Source organism: Psammomys obesus, unplaced genomic scaffold, assembly GCF_907164565.1.
Source record: "Psammomys obesus unplaced genomic scaffold, mPsaObe1.curated_primary_1811, whole genome shotgun sequence".
Taxonomy (NCBI): domain Eukaryota; kingdom Metazoa; phylum Chordata; class Mammalia; order Rodentia; family Muridae; genus Psammomys; species Psammomys obesus.
In genome coordinates, this window is record NW_026596149.1 from 12345054 (window position 1) to 12369496 (window position 24443).

At 38.4% G+C, this 24443-nt stretch overlaps 1 protein-coding gene across 8 annotated transcripts in view; it reads right to left on the bottom strand.

The window, feature by feature from the left end:
* Celf2 (CUGBP Elav-like family member 2) overlaps window positions 1-24443 on the bottom strand; it is an 837937-nt gene that overhangs the window by 111072 nt on the left and 702422 nt on the right. For all 8 annotated transcript variants that reach the window (XM_055593762.1, XM_055593759.1, XM_055593755.1 and 5 more), the window contains one exon: window positions 8205-8287. In XM_055593762.1, coding sequence (XP_055449737.1) covers window positions 8205-8287 — 83 coding nt within the window. The remainder of the gene's footprint in view (window positions 1-8204; window positions 8288-24443) is intronic.

The window sequence follows — 24443 nt, forward strand, 5'->3', positions numbered from 1 at the left end:
AAATAGTTACAGTTCCACTATTAAGATTAAGTTGTTTAGAGTTTAAGAGAATGTTTTCATATAGGTAATACCAATAAGGATAAAAGTTAATTTTGGTATAGAACTCTAAACTTGTCAAGATAGGATAGATAATCAAATACTTTCTCCTAAGTTGCTAAATACACATGGACTGGACGTTGCACATGTAAATTTTACTTAATAGTTTTCATAATTTTATAATTATTATTGTATTGAAAGAAAAGGAGCCTTTTATTGTACTTAAAGGGGGAAATGTTGGTATACTGTTCTTCTGGAATGTATACACCTTACCCTTGTTCATTCAAATGCTGATTTCTCTGCCCCACGATCTGGTTTCAATCTGGACATTGCATTGTGATGCTTATTCTAAGCATCATCTGTCTCAAGTTTGTGTAAACATGCCACCATTAGTTCTCTGTATTGTCAATAAAACAACCAGCCCCAATGCTGAGCAATGGAGAGAATAAGGTGGGACATCCTGGTCCAGAGGGGAGGAGAAGGAAGCCAGGGGGAAGAGTAGGAGAGCAGAGATCAGCGGGCCAGGACTTGGAACCATAAGGAGGGTCTTGGAACCAGGAGGAAAGATGAACCAGACCTAAGATATGACTAAAAGCAAGCATAATGGGTGGTATCTGAATGGTAGGAAACTACATGGGCTTGGGGGTGTAGGATGGATTAACTATTGTCCAGCATTGTGCTCTAGGTTAATTAAATAATAATAATAATAATAATAATAATAATAATAATAATAATAATAATAATAAAATCTTCTTCCCAGGTCTCAAAGATCTGGCTAGGACTACAAACTGGTGAAGTTTGACTATGGTGTCTTTCTATTGTATAACTTTTTTTTTCTTTTTCTCTAAAGCCGTGAGCTGGGAGTAACGTGGTCATATCCGATTGAGCCCCACTTGGAGATGGAACTCTACACTCTATACCTTGATCTTGATATCCCCCTCCGGTTTGACTCCTAGGGTAAGAAGGGACTTTTACATTTAGGGAAGTCCTGTATTGCCACCCCTTAAAAGACTCCTTTTTTAGCCTTCAGTTACCTTAAAGAAAATCAAAGACCTTACTTTTTACTTAGCTTGCATTTTTGCAAGATGAAGTATTATATTAAAATAATAGCAACAAGCAGGACATGGCCTCTTTCAGGCAGGCAGTCCTGTAAAGCCAAATAATATTCACAAATACTTTGTGAATGAAAAACTACAGAAGGCATTCAAAAATGGATGCTCTGGTTTATATATTCCATAGAAAGTATACTTTCTGTGCTAGATGGCTGCCTAGAAGAGGTCACGCCTATAGAAGCTCCCAAGTAGAAACAATAACTTGTATATATCTTTCCAGATGCCAGGAGTTTCACAGGCAACATGCCACTCACTCTCCAACTGCTGTTAAGGTGAAAGACAAGTATCATTAGTATTTAAAGCAGTTCTTAAATATTCTTTTATAATGTATGGTGCATCAGCCAAGACTCTCATTGACTCTCACTAAACTGTTATTGCATTGAGGAGCTGAGACAGGTGACTATAGTGAAGCAATTAAGAACATATTGGACAGGTAAAACGAGAGCATAGGACTTTACACTCTATGTTCCTGTATTTACTTGACTCATCTCTTTATAGCTTTATAAAGATGTTCATTCCATATGTGGAATGAGCCAGATAACCATTCATATATATATATATATACACATATATATATACACACATAAATCTATATTTATCTTGTATTAGAACATTTACAATACAGGCAGAATTATATTTCTTTTCAAAGTCAAATTTGACTACTTTGGAAATACTGGAATAAATAAGATTAGTCTATTATTTGTAAATTAAACTTCCTATAGCTACTTATTGGAAATTTACTTAAACAATCATTTTCTTCTTGTTGATTCAGTTAAGAAGGGCAATGCTGATATTCTATATTCCCTAGCATCCAGAAAGCTACCTGGAAAGCAATAAAAATGTACTGTTTGTTGAATGAACGAACTCAAATTTTATATTATATACGACACACAGTTTTGGAGATGCAAACCTGCTTAAACAGATGCTTTGGATATTCCTTTCATAAATTTAAATAAAGGACACCTTAGAAGAACTTTCCTCAAGTTGGTCTAGGTAGGCATTAATTCAAATAGCATGATTTATTTATTTTTTGGGGGGTGTTCCATGATATGAGGAAATAAGAGTTGAGAGATTTTATGACAAATAAAAATGAGAAAGGTAAAATCATAATCATGGCTCTGAAAACAAAGGCATTAAATACACATTAATAATTAGAAGTGCTTCAAAGAAAATGAGTGACTCAAAATACATTACAAGGGGAAATTTCAGTTTGGTCCCTGGGAGAGTTCAGTTGTTCTGCAGAAAATAATAAACCCTAGCATTTCACTGTTAATGACAGGAAAACAATTCTATAGTTAGCTTAGTCAAATTCCACTTGGGGGGAAGGTGCCTACCCACAAGGATAAATATTCCTCCAGGGCAGCCAGGAAAGGGCCTCCATTCACATCATATGGGTGAACATACTTGTCCTAGGAGACCGTTTTATTTTCAGCTTCTTCCTACTATACCAGGATCATTTGTTTTTAGAACTCAAATCTATATGTAGTCCTTGTTCACAGTGCATATGTTACTATAAAACATCTTTCACTCTGCCTTCACTAAAATGGAGTGCTCTAAACAAATGTTCTCTTAGGGCAGTATCTCCTTAATACAAGCTGCATTTAATAAAACAGGTAGTGATTCTAGAAAGGAAAGGATACAGCATATTCATAAAAAATGTCTGCAAGAAATTTGTGATTAATATTTCACAAGACACTTAGATTTCAGATTCCTCTTTGCTCTTTAAGAGCTTTTTCAAAACTGTCTTCTCTGCTATTCCACCCTTTATTACATTAATTTATGCAGAGAATGCCCTGCTGCCCTTGCTGTGGATTCCCATCTGAAGGCCTCACTGCCACAGTGAGTGCGTTAAGGCCTTGCGCAAGGTGCCGCACACTTCCATGAGGGTACTCGGCTCTAATATCTGATCACTGGAGGGATCTCACAAGTTTTTATGTGCCTCAGACTTCCTACTTCTGTTTTTAATTGAACAAAGTAAGTATATAATACAGAAGTATATAATCCAGGTTGCCATCATAAGGATGTCCTCTCTGGACTACACAGGGGCAGATGCTGACGCCTCCTCCGGATGAGGCTGTCCTGTTTGCCAGCTGTAGCTGTCTGAGAGGAGACTATTGCTCAGAGTGGCTGCACACACCTGAGGGGAAGCTCTGGGGAGGTTAAGGTTAAGCCTGGGCTGCACCATTTTTTGCCTCAACAACAAAAAAGGATAGTTGTTGTGTGTGTTTGAGATTTTAATTTAATTACAATGTTTCTCCCCTTTCCTCCTTCTAACATTTCCCATATACCCCTCTCCGTTCTCCTTTACACTATCTTTTTTTAAAAAAAATTATGATTTATATATTCTCTTTGTACATGGTGCTGGGGATTGAACCTAAAGCTAAAACTCTGTGGTTGGGATATATTATATTCTTATCCTGAAAGGAGACATTCTTTAAACCTAGTGTGTCATACCTTCAGATTAGAGGCAACCAAAGTTTTTTCAAGAACATAAGTGGCATAGAAATAGAAAAAAAATAATCAAATATTGCTGCAGGAAATGCAATAGCCCATTAAGTAACCTAACCTGTGCACCCAGGGATATAATACTCTCCTTCAGACTATAGGCATACTATTTACCTCAAGTGTGTGTGTGTGTGTGTGTGTGTGTGTGTGTGTAAGAGAGAGAGAGAGACTTCCATATTTTGTCAGAAGTAGAAAAGCCTAATGCATAGATCAAGTGCGTATTAACTGTCTACTGTCCTTCAGCTAGACCGAGAGGCCTCATCAAGATTGAGCCTTGCTATTTCTATAGTCCCTGGCATCCAGCAGTTGCTCCATAACTGCTTGTTAACCTCATGAAGTATTAGCAATAAACACTATAATTGATGATTGCTTAAGCATTAAGCAATCCCTTCTAGAATAGAGTTGATCAAATGAAAAAAATGATTTGCAAACTTATTTCTTCCTCCCAATATGGACCTGCTGGGTTAGCTCCCTTTGTTTCTACTAGTCTTTCTAGGGAGTTGTATTGAACATGGAGATACAATATCTGGGGTTTTTCTCAGTTATACATTTCTCAGAACAGGCTTAAAATACACACTTGGGTTACCAAAAGGTCCAATTCTTCACCTCAGTCACACCCTACTTAATGAAAACAAGGGTGCTTTAAAGTACAGTTGAAGAGCAGACATCACACGTCTCAACAGACATTTGGTCTTACTGGTTTCTTCCCTTCCTGTACTGCTATTCAACTTCTTTGCTTCTTTCAACATGGGAAAAAAGTGCACAAGACTAAAAGGAAATCCTGATCATTAATAAAGTTCCACTGTACAATAAAAGTTCCTTAAGATACAAAACATGAACTGTACAAAAAAGAAAAAAAATGTACTATATTTGATCTTGTTATGAATTGAAAGTTTTGGACACTTCAGAAAAAAGGCAGCAAATAATGGACTTTATCCACATGAAAGTGATTGCAACCAGAGAAGATCTGAAGTGTCAGAGGATGATATGCTTTCTTTGTCCCTTTTATTTTTATTCATAAAGAGACTGAAGACCTATGGTAAAGTGCAACATTAATTTCTTATAATTTTATAATATGAAGGCAACCAGTTAAAATAGTACTGCTACAACTTTAAATTACTGAACTCACTGGGTATTTAATGAGAGATTTAGCACAGCAGGGTTTCTGCTAAATTAAGTCTTGCCTTCACATCACAGTTTGAAAACAGGTGTATATTGGTTTAGAATTATGGAAATGTTGACTAATTCTAAGGCTTGTAATCAAACAGCAAGGTACCCTGTAATATTTTTTCTTCAAGAATATGCATTAATCTTTGATGTCTGGTCCCATTTCTTACTGTCTACGAAAGGCTCACAATTGAAAGGCGACTAAGTACTTTCATGTTTTCCCTGCATCTGTTAAGGGTGATGTTTGTAAGACAAAGCTACAAAAAAAAAAAAAAAAAAAAAAGGAAGATGTGAGATTCTATCTCCATTGAACATTGTGAAAAGGCAAATGTAGCAAGTGTGTGTACTGTGAAAAGCTTTTAATCTTACTAATCATATCTGTCTTCTCAAATTTTTATTTAATCTGCTTCAAGTAACTGAGCCTATGAAACTGAGATGGAGAAAGCATTCCACCCATTGTATGTTCCAATTCCCAGTATATTTATTTTAAAATTATAGAAACTACTCTTTGTTTTATGTGTACGGGTGTTTTCCCTGCATGTTTGTGTACCACGCGCCTCTTGCCCAAGAAAGAGGCCAGAAAACTGTATCCGATGCCCTGGGAAGCCACCACGCAGGTGCGCTCAGAATTTCTAGCACCTGTGTCCTTTGGAAAAGCGGCCAATGTTCTTAACTGATGGGCCTTTTCTCTAGTACTTTCTCCAACTCCTAAATTAATTATAGGTTTCCAAAATCTTCACTCTTGAATTTTAGAAGAAAAGACCATGCAATATTTGAGAAATGTACAGAAGCACTATTTTTGTTTGTTAAGAATCAAATACAGTTGTCAGCACTTCTGTGCATTTCAATATATCTCATTCATATTCACCCCAGGTTTCTAGTAAATTGTACTAATCATTAAATATTACTGGCATGTAAATCGAAAAATACCATTAGCTTTATATTTTCTGTTCTGTGTCAATACAAGGCCATAAAACGGGCAATAAAATATTGACTGATGGTCAGCTGGCGTTATCACCAAACTGGTTTTCTGGAAAACACCTTTTCACAGGAAGGCAGCATAGTGAAATTTAGCTTTCTAATCAAGGGATGTAATCAAATGAACCAAATTATGTGGTACCTAACTACAGTATACTTTATACAGTAAAGAGCAGTTCGTGACTAAAAATAAAATTTAATGTACCAGGACGGTTTTTTGTGTGCTAATTATTGCAAAGCATTCATTTTTGTGAGCAGGAACACAAAGTAGTCTGAATTAGAGTCTGGACATGAAAAAGTTAATTTTCTTCTATTTATGTCCAAGGCAGTAAATATTTGCCTATAATTTTCTAGAATTATATTGGAAAATTTTCACTTACATTAAGAATAAAGCTTGTATACTATTACTTTAAAATTTTTTAAGTTAATGATGAAAGATTTAATAAAAGTCAACTTACTAAAAATCACTTTGGAAGTTTTAGGAAGTAGTTTCACAGAAGGATCATTCATCATTCTGTCACTAAACACTTGCTTTTCTATCCTTTGATTTGCTTAAATGAAGAAGAGAAGAATCCAAAGTGGTATGGCTGAATACCTGTGTTCATTAATTTATTTCCCTTGGTAATTAAGAAGTTAATAGTCTGGCTAAGCGTGATGATACTTGTGCCTGTAGTCCCAGTACTCACCCCCAAGTTAGAGGTCAGCAAGGGCAGCAAGACCCTGTCTCAAAAATCCACCTCAAAAGAAACTTAGATTTTGAAAATCTTTTGCTACACATCTTTCTTTTTATTTTTAAAACTAATTAATTTTTTTATTATTTACAATTTATTCATTTTGTTTCCGAGCTGTAGTTCTCTCCCTTGTCTTCTCCCAATCCAATTCTCCCTCCCTCTTCTCCTCCCATGACCCTCCCTCAGTCCACTGATAGGAAAGGTCCTCCTCCCCTTACATCTGACTCTACCCTGTCAGGTCTCATCATGGCTGGCTACACCGTCTTTCTCTGTGGCCTGGTAAGGCTGCTCCCTTAATCACTTTACAGCATAATTGCAGCACCCTTCCTTCTCTCCTCCCAATCCTACCATTATACTTCCCTTCCCCCATTTCCCACTCTGTTTCTCCTCAGAGAAAGGGAGGGTCCCCCATGGTACCAACCCACCCTGGCACATCAAGTTGCAGTAGAACTAAGCACATCCTCTCCCACTGAGGCCAGACAAGTCAGTCCAGCTAGGGGAAAGGGATCCAAAGGCAGGCAACAGAGTCAGAGACAGTCCCTACTCTAACTGTTAGGAACCCATATGTTGACCAAGCTGCACATCTGCTACATATGTGTAGGAAGCCTAGGTCTAGCTGCAGCCAAGCATCTTTCTACTACAGATGTTGTAAGTTTGTCAGTGGGCCTAAGCTGGAGTTACAAAAATTCTATCTTTTGGGGAAGCGGGAGGCTAAAATACTTAAGTGTGCCCATATCAGTGTTCACATACTATACATGGTTTGTATACTTGTACAGGTATAGACAACAACCAAACCTGGAAACTAGAGCCTGAAACATCAGGAACATTTTATGCTTTTTTCTTCTTCTTACCAAAACAGACTTTAAAACATCATGGCACTTGGAGTATTTACCACAAGCCCTTTATGATAACTAACACATATCATGATGTTAGTAAATTAACTTACCACTGACATTTAGGTAAATGAAGAAAATATACCAAATCAACAGGAAAGGACAATTTCTACTGCCATGCAATACATAAAAGTCTCACAAAAATCTGATAAAACCTGATGAAACTGTCATATGCAACCTCAGTTCATTTCTAATGAATTAGACCAATCATCAGCTATGATGAGGAAGGGTGTGAAAACAAACACCACAGGCTTTCTAGGTTGTGTTCTGCACCAGCACGAAGGTGCAAGTTTGGCATTAGAACACTGACTTTGTTAACCACCACTGACTGTTTAGAAGTCATTAGGAGCTTTAATATTATGTCTACACAGAGCACATTTTGTCCTTTCAAATGAAAATCTAAAGACTAAAATTGAAATGGGGATCCTGGAGAGTAAAAGCTTTTCCTTTTCCATTTGCTTCACGTGGGCGTGTGGGTTCCCCCTGCCTTCAAAATCTTAACCCACCCAATACTCTTTGGCAGCTGCTGTACCAGCAGGGTCACTCTGATTGTCTAGCCAGGGTATATGCTATTTGAGAGTTCTTCCCATTAGTGTTAATGCCAGCCTTTCTTTGTGGGCTGGCCAGCTAGTCTGGCTACTGCAGGGAACAGAGGGGTCAGCATGTACTCCTCAAAAGACCAAAGCCATTTTTGGCACTAAGAACTCATAACTAGAACCTTTAGTTGAAAGGACCATTTTCAAGCAATAAAGTGATTTTGGTACAAAAGTAAACCGACTCACCCCAGGTAAAGTTTTAATATTGTGCAGTGCATTCTGGGCCTCAAGTGCAGCTTTTCTTGTATAAAATGTTACGAAACAACAACCTACAGAGAGAAATGAAAAGGTTTTAGAAATTTCTTTGAAGGCTTTGCTTAGATATAATGGAGACTGTAGTGAACAAATAATCTACTTAAAAGGATGCACAATTTAAAAATAATAAAGCACATGAGAGCAGTAATAACAACATCTCAAGCACTTACACGGCGCCTTTCATCCTAAATCACATTTATTAGCTTTTCTTGCACTGGAGATCAATTCATAACTCCCCGTGCTAACTACCTGGGATACAACTGTTTAGAAATGAAGGTAGGAGGTAGAAGAGGGAGGGCAGTGTTAATGGGACTTGGACCATAGCAACTACAGTAAAGAGAAGTACTTAAGCACAGTAACATTAGCATAAACTTATATATAATTTTCTTAGAGTATCTCTAGAATGTCACATTTCTAAAATACTTTGTAAGCTTAAAGGGTTAGAAAGTAGACAGATAAGAAGATAGGAAGGTTCTTAAAAGCTGTGATAGTGCCTTATTCTTTTATCTCTACCGTAGAGTGCATAAAGTCAAGATCTGTGCATAGGACCACTCAGTCCTTGCTTGTTAAAAATGATTAGCTAATTAATTTAAACCATTTTAAAATTAACTTGACCGGGCCATGCTAGTGCACACCTTTAATCCCAGTACTCAGGAGGCAGAGGCAGACGATCTCTGAGTTTGAGGACAGACTGGTCTATAAAATAGTACCAGGAAGGGAGATATTTGAAAACAAACAAACAAAAACAAGACCACCACCACTAACAACAAAAACCCTTGCAATATGAATGGGTATGTGCCCAAACAGCTGTAAGCCAACTCTAGCCCATGGAATAAATAATGGCTGTGGCACAATCTGGGTTTCTCATTTCTAAGGGCTGATAGAAACTCAGAACAAAAATACCCCCAATGCAGGCCAGCAGATACCTCTTTTAAACCAATATTCTCTACCATTCTCTGATCTGAAATAAACTAAAGGTTTGCCTGTCACTTTCATCAATTTATAAAGATACTAGTTAACATCAATATACAATTTCTCAGCATATTCAGCTTGGGAAGAAGTAATATAAAAAATTATAAATTGCCAGCTAAGGTGAGACCCTGTCTCACAACAAACAAAACCCCAAATAAACAAACAAAACGCTCCCCCAAAACCCCTTTACAAAATTATTTAATTAATTAGTTAATTATATGTTCAGGCCACAGCCATGAGGGACAACTTGCAGGAATTAATTCTCTTTTTACCACATGGATCCCAGAGAAAAAATAAACTCAGGTGGTCAGGTTTAGTGTTTGTACCTTACCATCTTGTTTCCCCCACTTTACATATTTAAAGAAAAAAAAACCTATTTTTGATCTGGGTTGTCTAGTAAGTTTAAGACCGTTACAACCCAGAAATGAACTTTTAGCTTTGATTTCATAGCCATGTCTCCCTGCAGCTTTCTCTGGAAGAGAAAATTAAGAAGTTGTCGATGCTGGGGTGTAATGGCATTCTCTCACTTCGTAATTTTGGCCCCAACTGGTAGCTGGTCCCTCCATGGTCCATTCCATATTTGCTATGCTGAACTGAATTATGGGAAGTGAAACTTCCTACCACTCCTAAAAGGTTATAAAGGTCAGGCTTTTCCTTTGTTCTGGGGATTGGTCTGAAACTTCTCAAGGCCTCCGATCTGGAATTTAGAGCTGATCTCTGAAGGGGCCTCTGGCCTCTCCCCACCACTCCTCTTGTGGTCTTTCTCTCCCTATCTCATTTACACTCTCAATGAAGTTCCTCTGCAGACTCTAGTGGAAAGATTCACCTCTCTTCCCTTTCCCTCTAAATTCCCATCACATTTAGGTATATCCATATATTGCATTGTTACCCTACTACCTCCAGGCCTAATGATGGCCTTGGGGGCCTTACATTATAGTAACCCACACTGAAGGTCTTTGTGGGCTAATTGCAAGGTTCCAGGCCAGCCAGCCAGCCAGCCAACCTACCAACCCCAAACAAACAAACAAACAAACACCCTTTCCTCCCCCACAAAAAACATCCCCAAACAAAGTTCAGGGTTAAAAATAAAAATTTAGGTCAAGAATATGCATATTAGTCTAGAGAATGGAGAAATGAGGGGATTAGAAAGGGCATTAAAAATAAAGAACTAAGCCAAAACAGCATTAAAGACAAAATATAAAATAGAGGCCACTTGAAGAGTCCTGATACAGTGCAGTTATCTCAAGATTAAAGAAGCTCTATCACTTTGGACATCCAAACACAATTCTTGCCACTCCCTACTCCCTGGGAGGCATTGAGGTTCATGAATCCCATTTGCCAGTCTTGAGGAAGGAGGTATTATATAAGTGTCCTGCTATTTTCAGTGTGATTTTGGCTGATGCCTCCATCTTGAAAATATTTCTTTTGGTGAATAGAAGGTAGGTGGGTTGTGTTTTCCTTTTTAAACTGTTTTTCAGAAAGTTTGAAGTTGGCATTCGAGCAGTTGTGGGAAAGTAGGTGAAGAGAATAAAGGAATGAATGAAGGTGAGTGATGTACAGAAGAGAAAAAGGCAAGCCATCTCAAATCTCCCAATCTTTCTAAGATTACGTAGGGTCCACCTACTCTACTTGAGCAATCACTATGGTGAAATCAGGGCCAGAGTACTACACATCCTTTCAAATATATACAGTTTATTAACTCTTTTACTGTATACTCATTTAAACAGAGATTCTTTAGGATTATATCAAGATGGGCTCTGGTTTTACTCTAACACCAGAAAAGGTCCTGAAGACTCAAGTAGCATACTTCTTTTTCTACTTTATCATTTGCTGAACCCAGCAGCTCAGCTCCAGCAATGCTATCTTAGCAAACAAATTTGGAGCTTTTTATGTAAATTCAAAAAGTCATTCTACCTCCCAGTGGATAGAGGTTCATTAACGGTCCTGACTATACCTCTGCCCTTAATCATAGCCTCAGCTGAGCAGACTATCATGATTAAATCTTAGCAATGTGGGAGAGCTGCAGGACAGACAATAAAACTAGGAATATTATCCCATATTTTCTTTTGGTTTCTTGGATTAGATCTCTATATCATAGTTCTTTTTTCATTAACTTTAAATTGGTGAAGAAAAACTTGTCAAACAAATTTTTGAAAATTAAAAACTTTTGCCATTTAGTGTGTTAAAAGTTATTTCACATATGAAAATGATTGTCTTACAATCTGAAGAGCAAATACAGACATTCACATGTGAGGAGTCGCCACAGATGCAGCAGTTAGTGGGGTGGAGCATTGGTCCTTCCCAATGGAACTTTGGTTTGCACACTTTCAGAATTAGGATCTATTTAAAGATTGTGTTTTGAGTACTCTTATAGTTTACTACAGATATTTAACCTCCTTATGATTATTTACTTAAAATCTCAGATTAATTTATCAATTGAGAATATCTCTAAAAAGGAAAACATTTTCTCTTGATTTTTAAAAAATAATTATGGCAAAAGGCAAGGAAAAAGTATAGATTTCAGATAACCCTTGAAGGCTTAAACAAGCATAAAATTGTCTTTCTTGCTGTCCCTAACTATAAGTACAGCTGTTAATGGAACCAACCACCGGCTCTTAGATTTTCCCACAACAGCTGTAACTCAGGTCTGAGATATGCTGAATTCATTTCGAGGTCAGATGTAACACCATATGGCCCAGCCACCAGATTCAGGGGACAAGCCTCCCTCCTTCTGTTTCAATACCAGTTTTTCAAGGTAGGTGGTTAAACACTTAAAATACCCAGATGATTTTACATGGTCAGTGGCTGCAACACACATAAGAGGGGTTAGCTCTCTTGTGGCATGTTCATTCCTGGGACTACTCTTTCATGGGGTTTCAAGAAAAGCCTTCTATTCCTCCACTCTTTCCTATGATTCCCCGCTCTCTGTCCAAAGTTTGGCTGTGAGTCTTAGCATCTGCTGTAAGTCTTTCAGGACAGTTATGGTAGGCTCCCATCCTGTTCTCTTTCTTCAACTGCTTCTGGTGTCTATTCTATTTGCCCTTGTGAATGAGAATTAAGCATCCGACCTAGGGTCCTCCTTGTTATTTCGCTTCTTTAGGTCTGTGGATTGTAATATGGTTATCCTGTACTATATGGCTAAGATCCACTTATAAGTAAGTATATACCATGTGTGTCTTTCTGTTTGTGGGTTACCTCACTCGGGATGATCTTTTCTAGTTCCATCCATTTGCCTGTAGATTTGATGATTTCCTCGTTTTTAATAGCTGAGTAGTATTCCATTGTGTAAATGTACCACTATTTCTGTATCCATTCTTTGGTTGAAGACATGTAGGTTATTTCCAGATTCTGGCTATCATGAATAAAGCTGCTATGAACATGGCGGAGCCAATGTCCTTGATGTTTGGTGGAGCACCTTTTGGGTATATGCCCTGGCCAGACCAGATAGGAGCCCCATAAGACCAACAGAGTCAACAGTCTGGGCCCATGGGGACCTGAAGAGACTGATGTACTAACCAAGGACATGCAATGAAGATGACCTAGAACCCCTGCTCAGTTGTAGCTGACAGGCAACTCAGTCTCCATGTGGGTCCCCAAGTAAGGGGAGCAGGAGCTGTCTCTGTCATGGACTCTGTTGCCTGCTCTTTAATATCCCCTTCAGGTGTGGTGGTGGTGGTGGGGGCCTTTCCAGGCCACAGAGGATGCAAGCAGTCCTAATGAAACTTGACAGACTGGGGTCAGATGGTAGGAGAAGAGGGCTCCCCGTTGCTGGAAAGTAGGGGAGGGGAATAAGGGGGAAGAGGGAGGGAGAATGGGACTGGGAGGAGACAAGGGAGGGGCTACACTTGGGATGTAAAGTGAATAAATTATAAAAAATAATTTTAAATTAAAGAAAAAAAGAAAAGTTTTGCTCCCCTTTAAAGAAGAGCACTGAGTATCCTCGGACTTACCAGGATCACCAGCAGTGGATACAGTTTGAGTCATGTGCTTCAACAAGTCCCCACCCTTCTATTTCTGCTTTATGTTGTTGTTTTCTTTTCTTTTTTAAATTTTATTTATTATATATACAGTGTTCTGCTTACATATAACACCCACAGAAGAGGGCACCAAACCTTATTATAGATGGTTGTGAGCCTCCATGTGGTTGCTGGGAATTGAACTCAGGACCTTTGGAAGAGCAGCCAGTGCTCTTAACCTCTGAGCCATCTCTCCAGCCCTGTTGTTTTCTTGATGCTTCATATCTTTCTCATTTGCTCATTTGATACTGTCTAATGAGCACTTACACTTTATAATTTATCTCACAGTTATCACTCATTCAGGAATTTCTACCAGTGACAACATCCAAGTCTGTCCTTTCAGCAAAGCTCAAATGTAGAAAAGATAAACGCAATACCCTGGTTACCTTATGGTAGCTCTGTTTCAACAACACCAAAACGTCTGTGAGTTAATAAAAGTCACAACAGGCAAAACACCAATCATGCTTCATATGTCCATTTATTAACCCTCCCTAGCATCCTTCATCAGGGCTTTGACATTCTCAGGAACCAGTTCCATGGTAAATTTCGAGAGGTGATGCCACAACCCAATATCTTAGTGTCTATGGCAAGTCTAATATCTTCACTACCGATGGCCCTCTTCTGATGATGCTGTATACATCTAGGGCATGTGTGTGTGAGCATGTAACAAGTGTGTGTTAGCATTCTGAGGTCTTTTTTCACAGACCACTAGCAACTCACTAAGAATCCATTCTGCTGTTAAAATTTTAAAAATATATCAACCTATCAGAGCATGCAGGAAGGGAACATAGCAACGAAAGAGATAAGGGGTTACACACTATCTGAAGGCACCCTGTGTGCAGCGTCAAGAACACCTCTAGGCGTCAGGAGACAGCAAGGCAATTCTGGCTACTGAAGGACATTGAGAAACACAGAAAAACCACTAATTTCCAGCGTCACACCTGTCATTCCATCTACCTTTTCACCAGTACTGGCAGGTGCACTTGGAACCTCTCACTGCCCATACTCCCAGAAATGGGTAAGTCTAGCAATATTAGAGGGCTTTACTTAGTAAAATACTCTGTAATAACTATTTTAACTATGAGACTTAACTATGCCATCATGTGTCAGAAGTTGAGAGTGGTCATTTCCAGACAAGCCCAGAACCACATAGTCTAAATAGGGTAGTCAGTGTCTATTATATTTTCAGCAACAGTTTCTGCTGTCATAAAGAGTTCCCTTTGGCATTTCCCATCTTAATTGGTGAATAACTTGAACCACTGTTAAGGTTTCTTTCTGTTTCCAAAGATAAAGACCCTAATAGACTGGCCAAAGAAATTGTGCGGACACACACACATACACACACACTTAAAAAAAAAAAAAACATAAAGAAAACACTCAATTTTACCGAAAGACTTTAATTTTAAATTATCAAGTACATTTATTCTAAAAAAAAAAAAAAAAAAAAAACAAAAAAAAAAAAACAAAAAAACAAACCATCTGGGTTATTGCAAATCTTTTCAGACCACAGATGTTTCTCTAGAAAATCTGTGCTTGGGATTTCTTGGTAATAATATCCAGAGGGTGGAGAAGCACTGCTTGTGTAGAGATAACCAGTTTATATCCTGGCTTGCCCTGATTCAGGCAGCAGACATATTCTTCAGTGTGAAAGGTAGTGTCAACGCAGCTCAAGAGGATACTAACAGATTAGAATGCAAAATTAATTCTGCCCTTAAGGAGAGTGACAACAAACTTGTTAAAGAAATGTCACCTGAGAGTTCTAAACCTATTGCATTGGAGAGGGTTACCACTGTGAGCTGATGCTCTCGAGGTGCCATTTAATTTTAGAAGCCCCATTTCTTTAAACGCTTGACTCCAAAATATGGACAATAAATATTTTTTAAATTACATTTGTGTCTGTATTTAAATAATCCAAGTACAAAGACAGTAGGTCAATGACTTGGATTGTTTTAAATTACTGAAATAGTAACTTATTAGGGACAGGAAAAAAAAATCTCAGGTCACATGCTACCAACATCCATTCTCAGTGGCTGGAGCCAGTCCCGTGTGCTGCTGGTATCAAGGACACAGGCCTCATAAATTTCCTGCACTCACCAGCCTGGTCCAAAGACAACCCCTCCCCCCACCTCCCATAGTAAAGTGCTCCTTAAATGGAAAAAATTGTCTATTTACAATGTCCATATTCTTAAACCAATACTTTAATATGGAAAATTATGTTACCTTTTTAAAACTATAGATAACCATGCAACTTGAGGACTGAGAAGGGGAAAATAATTTTCTGTGTCTAAAGTCGTTTTGAAAACAAATATTTCAGATTTGAAAATTACAGCTTGGTATCTACCATAAATGGACTCAAGAGGTTTATCCATGTTTCCAAGGTTAGTCAACATTATAATCACAGGAAATCTACTTTGTTTTTTAAATTGAAGCACCTGCATGTTTAAAAGCAGTTACAGAATGACGTTTAATGCTAACGCCTACACCTGTGTCTGTCCCTCCACCCACCACCAAAGTAATAGTCCTGGCAGGTAAAGTCAAGTTATACCGGAATTCCAGATTTCAATAGTTACCATGCAAACTAAAACTTTCTCTATAAGCCACCTTTGAATTCTATGGGGCTGTGAGGTCAAGGGATCAAAGAAGGCTTGGAAGGTTAAATCAGGAAGCCTGATATGTTTTCTTACTATAAATGAAGTGTGTGTGTTTTTTTTTTAATTCACATTTATGAGCAAATCAGGTGACTGCTTTACTGAAGCAGGATTTCAACTGGATCTTGCATGCAACCTAGTATAAGCCTGAAGAGGACATACTCTGCATACTCAGTTTCTCCTATGATCTATTTTATCTCCAAATTCTAGCTACTACATAGATAATATATTTTTTAAAGAGGCAAAGGTTGTTGATCTAGATGGTTAATTTTATGCTCACCGCATCTCCCACACATTGTAGTTACCTATCAGTTTCTGGCTTTGTCCTTACCAAGACCATTTATTTTTCATTTCCGACAAAGCAGTTAAAGATTTTAATAACCCTCCCCCCAGAAAAAATCTTGATTAAGTTTTAAAAGCAATGTTAGGGTTGATCTTAAACAAAATACCAAACAACAAACAAACAAAAACTCAAACAACAATAACAACAACAAAATACCAAAAACTAAAAACCAAAACCAAGTGTGTTGCTCAATGGTGTAGGATATAACTATACCTCTACCGTTTCAAGGTGAAAAACAAGAACTGTCATTCTTAGAAAGTGCAGAGATGCTTCAGGAACCTCTGAGGTACTCTGGAGAGTTAAAACCAGCCCTTCCCACAGCCAAATCTGCATACCAGGAAGACCAGCTCTCACCAATGAAAACACATCAGATGCACTGTTATGAATTTGTGAGCTTGGTAGTTAAGTGCCCTGTGTGTTCATTCATTCTACTGATTCTACCAGCAGTGGAGGAGGGCTCCCCTTTCTCCACAACTTCTCCAGCATGTGTTGTCACTTGAGTTTTTGATCTTAGCCATTCTGATGGGTGTCAGGTGAAATCTCAGGGTCGTTTTGATTTCCCTCTCTCTGATGGCTAAGGACACTGAGCATTTCTTTAAGTGTTTCTTTGCCATTCTGTATTCCTCTACTGAGAATTCTCTGTTTAGCTCTGTACCCCATTTTTTAATCGGATTGCTTGATTTGTTGCTTTTTAACTTCTTGAGTTCTTTATACATACTGGATATTAGCCCTCTGTGAGATATAGGGTTGGTGAAGATCCTTTCCTAGTCTGTAGGCTGTCGTTTAGTCCTTTCCTTTTTAAAAGTGGGATTTTCATAGCTAAAATAACAGCTTCCCCAAACAAATGCCCCATTTTGTATGAATCAATTTTTAATGAAACTTTAGCCTATTAGCTTAGGTTTATAGAGCTTGATATAGTTGGCACCCTGATATATTAAGTACTACCATATGGCCACTACATGGACAACAAAGATATGCTATTTGCTTTTAGGACTTGAATCACATGGGCACCTCTATCTGAAATACTAAATGCCATACTTGTTCCTCTGACTTCTTTCCAAAAACCCTGCAGACAGGATCATTCCTACACAGTAAATTAGAACTCTCAGCTAATCGGGAATATAAACCCAGCTACGTGGCAGCCCTACAGCTCCCCTCAGACATGAGAAGTATGAACATACTTCTATTAACTGCCCGGGAGATCCAGGCTAAAGCCAGCTTCTTCCTGCCCTTCTCTTGGAAGAGCCACCCTCTCTAGGTCTCAGCTTAATGAAGAAAAGTATTGTTGTTTTGAATCTTCTGCCAGAAAAAAACCAGATTAAAAAAAAATTTCTTGTTGCTTTTTGAAAAAATCTCCATTAAATCTGCACTTTCTTTCCTTCTGGCAAAGAAACTGAGGCTTGAGGTGTCTATTACCAGCCCATCCTCTGTAAATTCCAAGTATGGCTCTCAAGTGACAGAAGGTCAACAATGAAACTGCAAGGGCCTGCTCTCCCCTCTTCTGGCTCTCTGGAATGACCCACGTACGTAAATCCTTTAAACTATCTGACAAATTTTGCTGTCATCTTTCTCCCCCTCACTGGACAATTGCTATATCAGCAAGCGTTTCTTGGATTCTCTCACCCAGTTCCCAAAGAAAGGTAAGCTCACTGAAGTTCATGTTTGTTCGGGTCCCAAGGGACAGTGTCAATGAAGAAAGCAGTTTCTTTTGCAACAGAAAATGCTGTTTGACCTTTGGAATAAAAGATAAGAAAGAAACAGAGGATTTTATTACATTTTCTATTTTTCAAATTCTAAGTCTAGAAAAGTAAGGAGAGCCAAACTGTCCCCATAAGGTAAATAAAGGAAAACAAACAAACAAACAAACAAACTTACTGTAGTAAAACAAAACAAAACAAAACAACAACAACAACAACAAAAAACAATTAAAAAAAAAAAACAAGCCAGTAAGGAATGGCTTTCCTAAGGTCACTGTGAACGGCCCAACTTACTAGCCAAGTCAATTTCCCATGCCATCCTGGTGAGGGAGACTAGATGTCAGTAGGGATAGCAACAATGGGTCTTCTGTAAAGAGGAAGGGAGAGAAGGAATCTTAAGACATATCAAGAAAGACACTGTAGCATTATGTATGGTAGTGCTGTACTAAATCCGATTAAAGAGGATTTATCTTCTAAAGTAAAGAGATCTCATTAAAACAAAACTTATTTATAAGGTTATTCCATAAATAGATTCTCTTGAGGACAGAATGGCATTTTGATTGGAGCCCAGTGGAGAGAGAATAGGTTAAAATTCCATCCATTTTTCCTACGAACCTCAAATTTTAGCATACTGGATTATTAGAAGCTTGTAGGTCAGGACCCTTTCTTTGGTCTCAAACTCATGGTTTTGTTCAACTTATATTCATAAGAACATAGGCATTCTAATGTTAGTCTGTCTAAACTACAACCTAGTCACAAGCCTCAATCCATATCAGGGGTCCCAGTGTTCTTTTATTATAATTTTTAATAGAGGATCTCTTGTATACTGGTAGTCTTGAGCTCTGCAAGGGGACATTTGCAACACAGAGCCAGGTTGATTTTTGTTTTAAGGATCTGTAAAGAAGATGGTACCCTTACTTCCAAACTCTGATCTTTACATAATAAAATGAAGGAAAAAAAATCCTTTGGCTATGGAAACCATAATGCTAACCTGAAGTAAAGACTGTACTTTCTTCAGACTTTTTATTGACATCTATAAAGTCTTGAGAGCTAATATTTACAAACACTATTATATCTGTTTCTACCTCACTCCAAAGAAGTAAGTAAGCCACTTTAAATAGTGAAAGTCATATATAAATTTTGGAGCCATGTAGAAAATTTCCCTGAATTCTCATGACAGCTATGACAGTTTTCTAAGTAATACTGGTTATTTCTCCATTTCGTTCATGATCTTTTCAGAAAATCTCATGTAGTTATGTGACATCCTGTATGCTAACCACCCATGTTCCCTGATTAATGGAGGTTGCCAGATACCCTGTTCTCAAAATCAAAGGTTTGGGAAATTATTCAAAATGCCAAAATGGTGCTCCTGGGACACTACTAGAAAATAAAAAGCAAACAAACAAGCAAGTAAGCAAGCAAGCAAACAAACAAAAAACAGAGACTGATGAATCAACCAAGGACCATGCACGGAGAGAAGCTAGACCCTCTCCTTAGATGTAGCCCATGGGCAGTTCAGTCTCCATGTGGATTACCTAGTAAGGGGAGCAGGGGAAGTCACTGGCATGAACTCAATTGCTTGCTCTTTGGTCATCTCCCTATGGTGAGGTGGCGTTACTAGGCCACAGAGAAAGAGGATCCAGAAGTCCTGATGATACCTGATAGGCTAGGGTCAGATAGTAGGGGAGGAGTACCTCTCTATCAGTGGACTAGAGGAGGGACATGGGAGGGAAGAGTGAGGGGGCTACAGCTGGGTTACAAAGTGAATAAATTATAATTATTATTAATAATAATAAATTAAAAAATAAAAGATACTCTTCTTTGGATTATGAATTATATATACAGATGTCTGCATCTAATTGTGGCATCAACAATTAGAATCTTGATTTTACTCAGGTTTGGTCATAATGTCTACCTCCACTGGACAATATACCTGGTAGATAAGCAAAAACATCTATTTCTGGAAGGGCACCCCAATAAGACAATTACTTTAACTGACTTCTCTCACAGTGTTTGTTCCTTATGCAGAAGACCTGTGCAGTGAAGAGCTGACTGCACAGTTACATTTTGATCTGTTAGACATGACTTAAATCAATCTGGATATACAGAAGACCATTTCTATGACTTTATCCTTCAACAGGATTCTGGTAAGAAAGTTATGGTGCACTACAAGTCCAGTCAGTGGCATAATAGAACTGATATTAATCATAATGTGGAAGAATTTTCCTCATTGACACATCTCTTGATGCTCCCTGTGAGGTTGGCGTACAAGAAACTTAGTGGCTGACTTCTGAACTCTTGAGGTAGATGAATGGCCTCTTCCATGGAGTACTTTTTTAAATAATGATTTCATTTTAATTTAATTTGTGTGTGCGTGCGGGTATCTTGCCTATGTATATGTGTACCATGTGTGTGCCTGATCTTCCAGAGGCCAGAAGAGGGTATCGGATCTCCTGGAACTATAGTACTGAGCTGCCACACAGGTACTGGGAATGAAACTCTGATCCTCTCTGCAAGAGCAGCAAGTGCTCCTAACTTCTGAGCCATCTCTCTAGAACCCATGGAGTACATTTTATGGTAGATGATGGTGGCAAAGAAGTCCTCAGTCTTGTTGATACCTATGACAAAGCCTGCTGAGGATTCTTTGGATGGTTTTCTTGCCTATCTTCTTCCTCTAATAAGGGGAAAACTGCCCCAAGCTATTTTCTTTAACTGCACTCTTAGGAATTATAAGGTTACTAATCATTTCACTTTTTATGTGTTACAAATATTGCCTCCCTCCATGGCAAACTCCAAAGATACACACTACCACAACATGGCTACCTTATGCTCTGGATAATAGCCATAATGGTCCCTTAGATTAGCCTCTCTCTGAGGCACTCTGACTGCGCCTCATCATCCCTTTGGTCAGCTAGAAGCAGTTGAGAGTGGTTGGCATCCTCAAATCCCTCAGGGTAACTTCTGAGAGTGGAGAATAAGGAACTAGGAGGAGTTAGACTGATTGCCAGGTAGGAAGACAAGCAGAAGGTGTAGGTAATAAAAATGGTGAAATTACAAGATGGCCTACTTCTTTAACACTGTCCTGAGACAAAAGCCAGTATCCAAGTGGGTTTCATTGTAATAGGAACAGGGACTGTCTCTAACATGAACTGATTGGCCATTGTAATAGGAACAGGGACTGTCTCTGACATGAACTGATTGGCCTGCTCTTTAATTACCTCCCCCTGAGGGGGAAGCAGCATTACCAGGCCACAGAAGAAGACAATGCAGCCATTCCTGATGAGACCTAATTGATTAGGATCAGAAGGAAAGGGAGGAGGACCTCCCCTATCAGTGGACTTGGGGAGGGGCATGCATGCAGAGGGTGGAGGAAGGGAGAGATTGGGAGGGGAGGAGGAAGGGAACCACAGGGGGGGCGGATACAAAGTGAATAAAGTGTAATTAATAAAGAATTAAAAAACAAAACAGGCCAGCTAAAAACAAAGGCATTGTCGGCTTTGACTTTTTCAGCACCAGGCCCTCTGCTAATGGACTGGCTCAACAATTTCAAGGCCAGATCACGACATGTTATGCAGCAACTGTGGGCCAATCAACCACTCTCTATTTCTTCAAATAGATAACTCTAAATTAAGGGAGGAAAACTCTTTACAGACTTAAAAAAAAAAAAAAAAAAAAAAAACAACCCAGCAGTCGAGAAAAAAATGGGTTTTCATCTTCATGAGTCTCCCTTCTGCTTTGTGGGTCTTTTTCTCTATGTCTGCTGCAGGGTTGTATTCCCTTAATCCCAATAAATGCCTTTCTTCATCGGCTGATTCTGTCTGCTCCTGTTTGTGGTGTTCCAGATTTCTCCACTGCTACCTGTCCCACTTAAGACTTTAATTGATAAAAAGAATAAACCAAATCAAGACCCCTAGACAGTATCAGTTACTTGTCTCAATTTAGTGTCTCAATTTGATGGTATGTTGGACAAATTACCACTTTAACCCTCTCATTCTTATTTGTAATGTAGGATTAATAATGGGATTAAAAACAGAGGAAATACACTGAAAGTACTTCTTGAACGTTAGAGATTATTAGCTATCTTTAATTTATCATGTTTCTCTAGGAAGCTTCTATCATAAACAGACTCTAAGTAGGTTCTCTTTTGAGGCAAGTGGGGGTGAGCAGCATTACCCTATCTTTTAACAAATGACACTGAGATAAGGAAAGGCTGCATTGACAGCTTCACCACATGCTAAGCTGACTCAATGGGTCTCTGGATAGGAGGTATGGAAAAGAGACCTCTTTTAAAAGCGATAACTATGAACTCATTAATAGGGTTTGGAACTGATTGTCTTGACTGGGTTTCTGAAGTAATTACTCAGAATGATCCTAGCTCAACCATTTACATGACCTCTGAATACTCTGAACATCCATTTATATGGCCTCTAAACAGAAAACCAATTTTAATGGAATCATTTTGATTGACTTTCTTATTTAGGGTTCAACAAAATTTTCCCCAGTTGTACATTTTATGGTATGCCTCCACGCACAGAAATTCCCTAAAACAGTTCATTTGAAACAAAACTGTTGCTATCCAATGAGTGTACTCAAGTGTCATTACTACAGAAAGACTCTAAGCCTAGGTTTGTTTATTGTAATCCAACAACAGAGAAAGAAAAAAAAAAAAGCCACTTTCGGCTTTGCATTGAGATACAATGTTCTGGGTGCCAACAACAGAAGGAAAGGAGGAAAGTGTCAGGCAGAAGTTTGGGGCACATACCTCCACGAAAAGGAGTTCCCAGAGGCTGGGCTTTGTTCTCAAGTTTCCCATCAAATAGGAAGATGCATTCAGAGGATCCTTTACTATAAAGTTCTTGATAAAGAAGAACTTTATCAAGACTCTGCGGTGACTTTCTTGCCATGCTATGTTAATGACTACCACAGCTCTGTGAGCTTCCATGGCTCCCTGGCTCTACTTGGGGAAAAGTATGCTGCCAGGTATGCTAACTCAGAACAGTAGATTTTTAAAAAATTTTTCAAACGATTAATTAATTAAAAAATGTATATGGGCATTGTATGTCCATACATCATGTACGTGCCTTGGTGCCATTAGAGGTCAGAAACAGGGCATTGTTTCTCCTTGACCTAGAGAAACAAATAGCTGTTGAGCTGCCATGTGGATACTGGGACTAGAACCCAGGTCCTTTGCAAGAGCATTCAATAATCTTTGCCACTGAGCCCACTCTCCAACCTCATGACACTAGTTTTTGAAATGAGTGTTTAACTCATCTAAGGCCCTTTCCCACATATATTGAGGCTACAGAATTATAATCTTTATTGCTTTGTATTCTATAAGCCTTTCCATGCAACATTCCATTTTCTGAGAATGACTGGGCATAATTTTTCAATTTCTGATCTAAGACAGTGTGGCTTAGCTGTTAGACAAAATGCATTTGGTTTGATCCATTTAATCACTCACTGTTCACACAGTGCTAAATTCAGAGACTGTACATAGTACACAGGAAACAGAGGTAGGCTCTCTTCCTCTTTTCAGTACCTTGTTTTAGGAGCACCATAAAGACCACCAGGTGATGGCATTTCTGAAAGTGGAAGGTGTAATGTTAATAGTGATTCTATCTTCTGTCCCAATCATTCCTCTCATTTTTTGAGATTTGTACTTTTACTTTTAGTTTAGACCGACAGTGAAACAAAAATTTCTAGTATAAAATAGCCCTTTTGCAAGGACCTAATCTTTATTGTAAACAATCTGTGGTGACAGGCTTTGGTAAGTATCTATACAGTGAAAATGTGGATGCTGAGCTGGCCATGAGAGAGTCATGAAAGAAGAAAAATGATCCCTCGAATTACATGGTTGGGACAAAGTGACAAACTTTAATCACACTGTGATTTTGAACAAGTAATGCTTCTGATTTTCTTGTGATCAACTTCTAATGTTGGAGTAAAGAAAGAAGTAGATCTTAGATACAGTGATTTAGTTTAATCTTCATTTCCAATAAAGGAAACAGAAGCATAAAGAGGTATTATCTTGAGAGCTTCCACACTGGTTACTGACAAAGCCTAGACAGGCAGGCAGATTTACACATTCCAGAGATTGTTACTACTTTACTGTTCCTCTAAGTAGAAACACATTAATTATTCTTCAGAAAATAAAATAAGGTACAACTGATTTTGGAGAGAAAAAAGATATGGTTCCTGTACTTGATGTAACAACTCCAACTTAGCAGCAGTTTACTTTTCATTCATTAGCAGGCAAAAAGAGATTCACATTCTTTGAAACCTTAGAATACCTCAGAAAAGTAAAAATGTCCTTGATATTAGCATTTCCAAAACTTTTAATGCCATAAACCGAGCATCAGAGCCACTCTGACACATAAGCGAAAGAATATGTCATCTACCAATCTACCCCACCCTGCATGTATGTCCAAGTAGTATTTGATCTAAAATTTCTTCTTCTTCTTCTTCTTCTTCTTCTTCTTCTTCTTCTTCTTCTT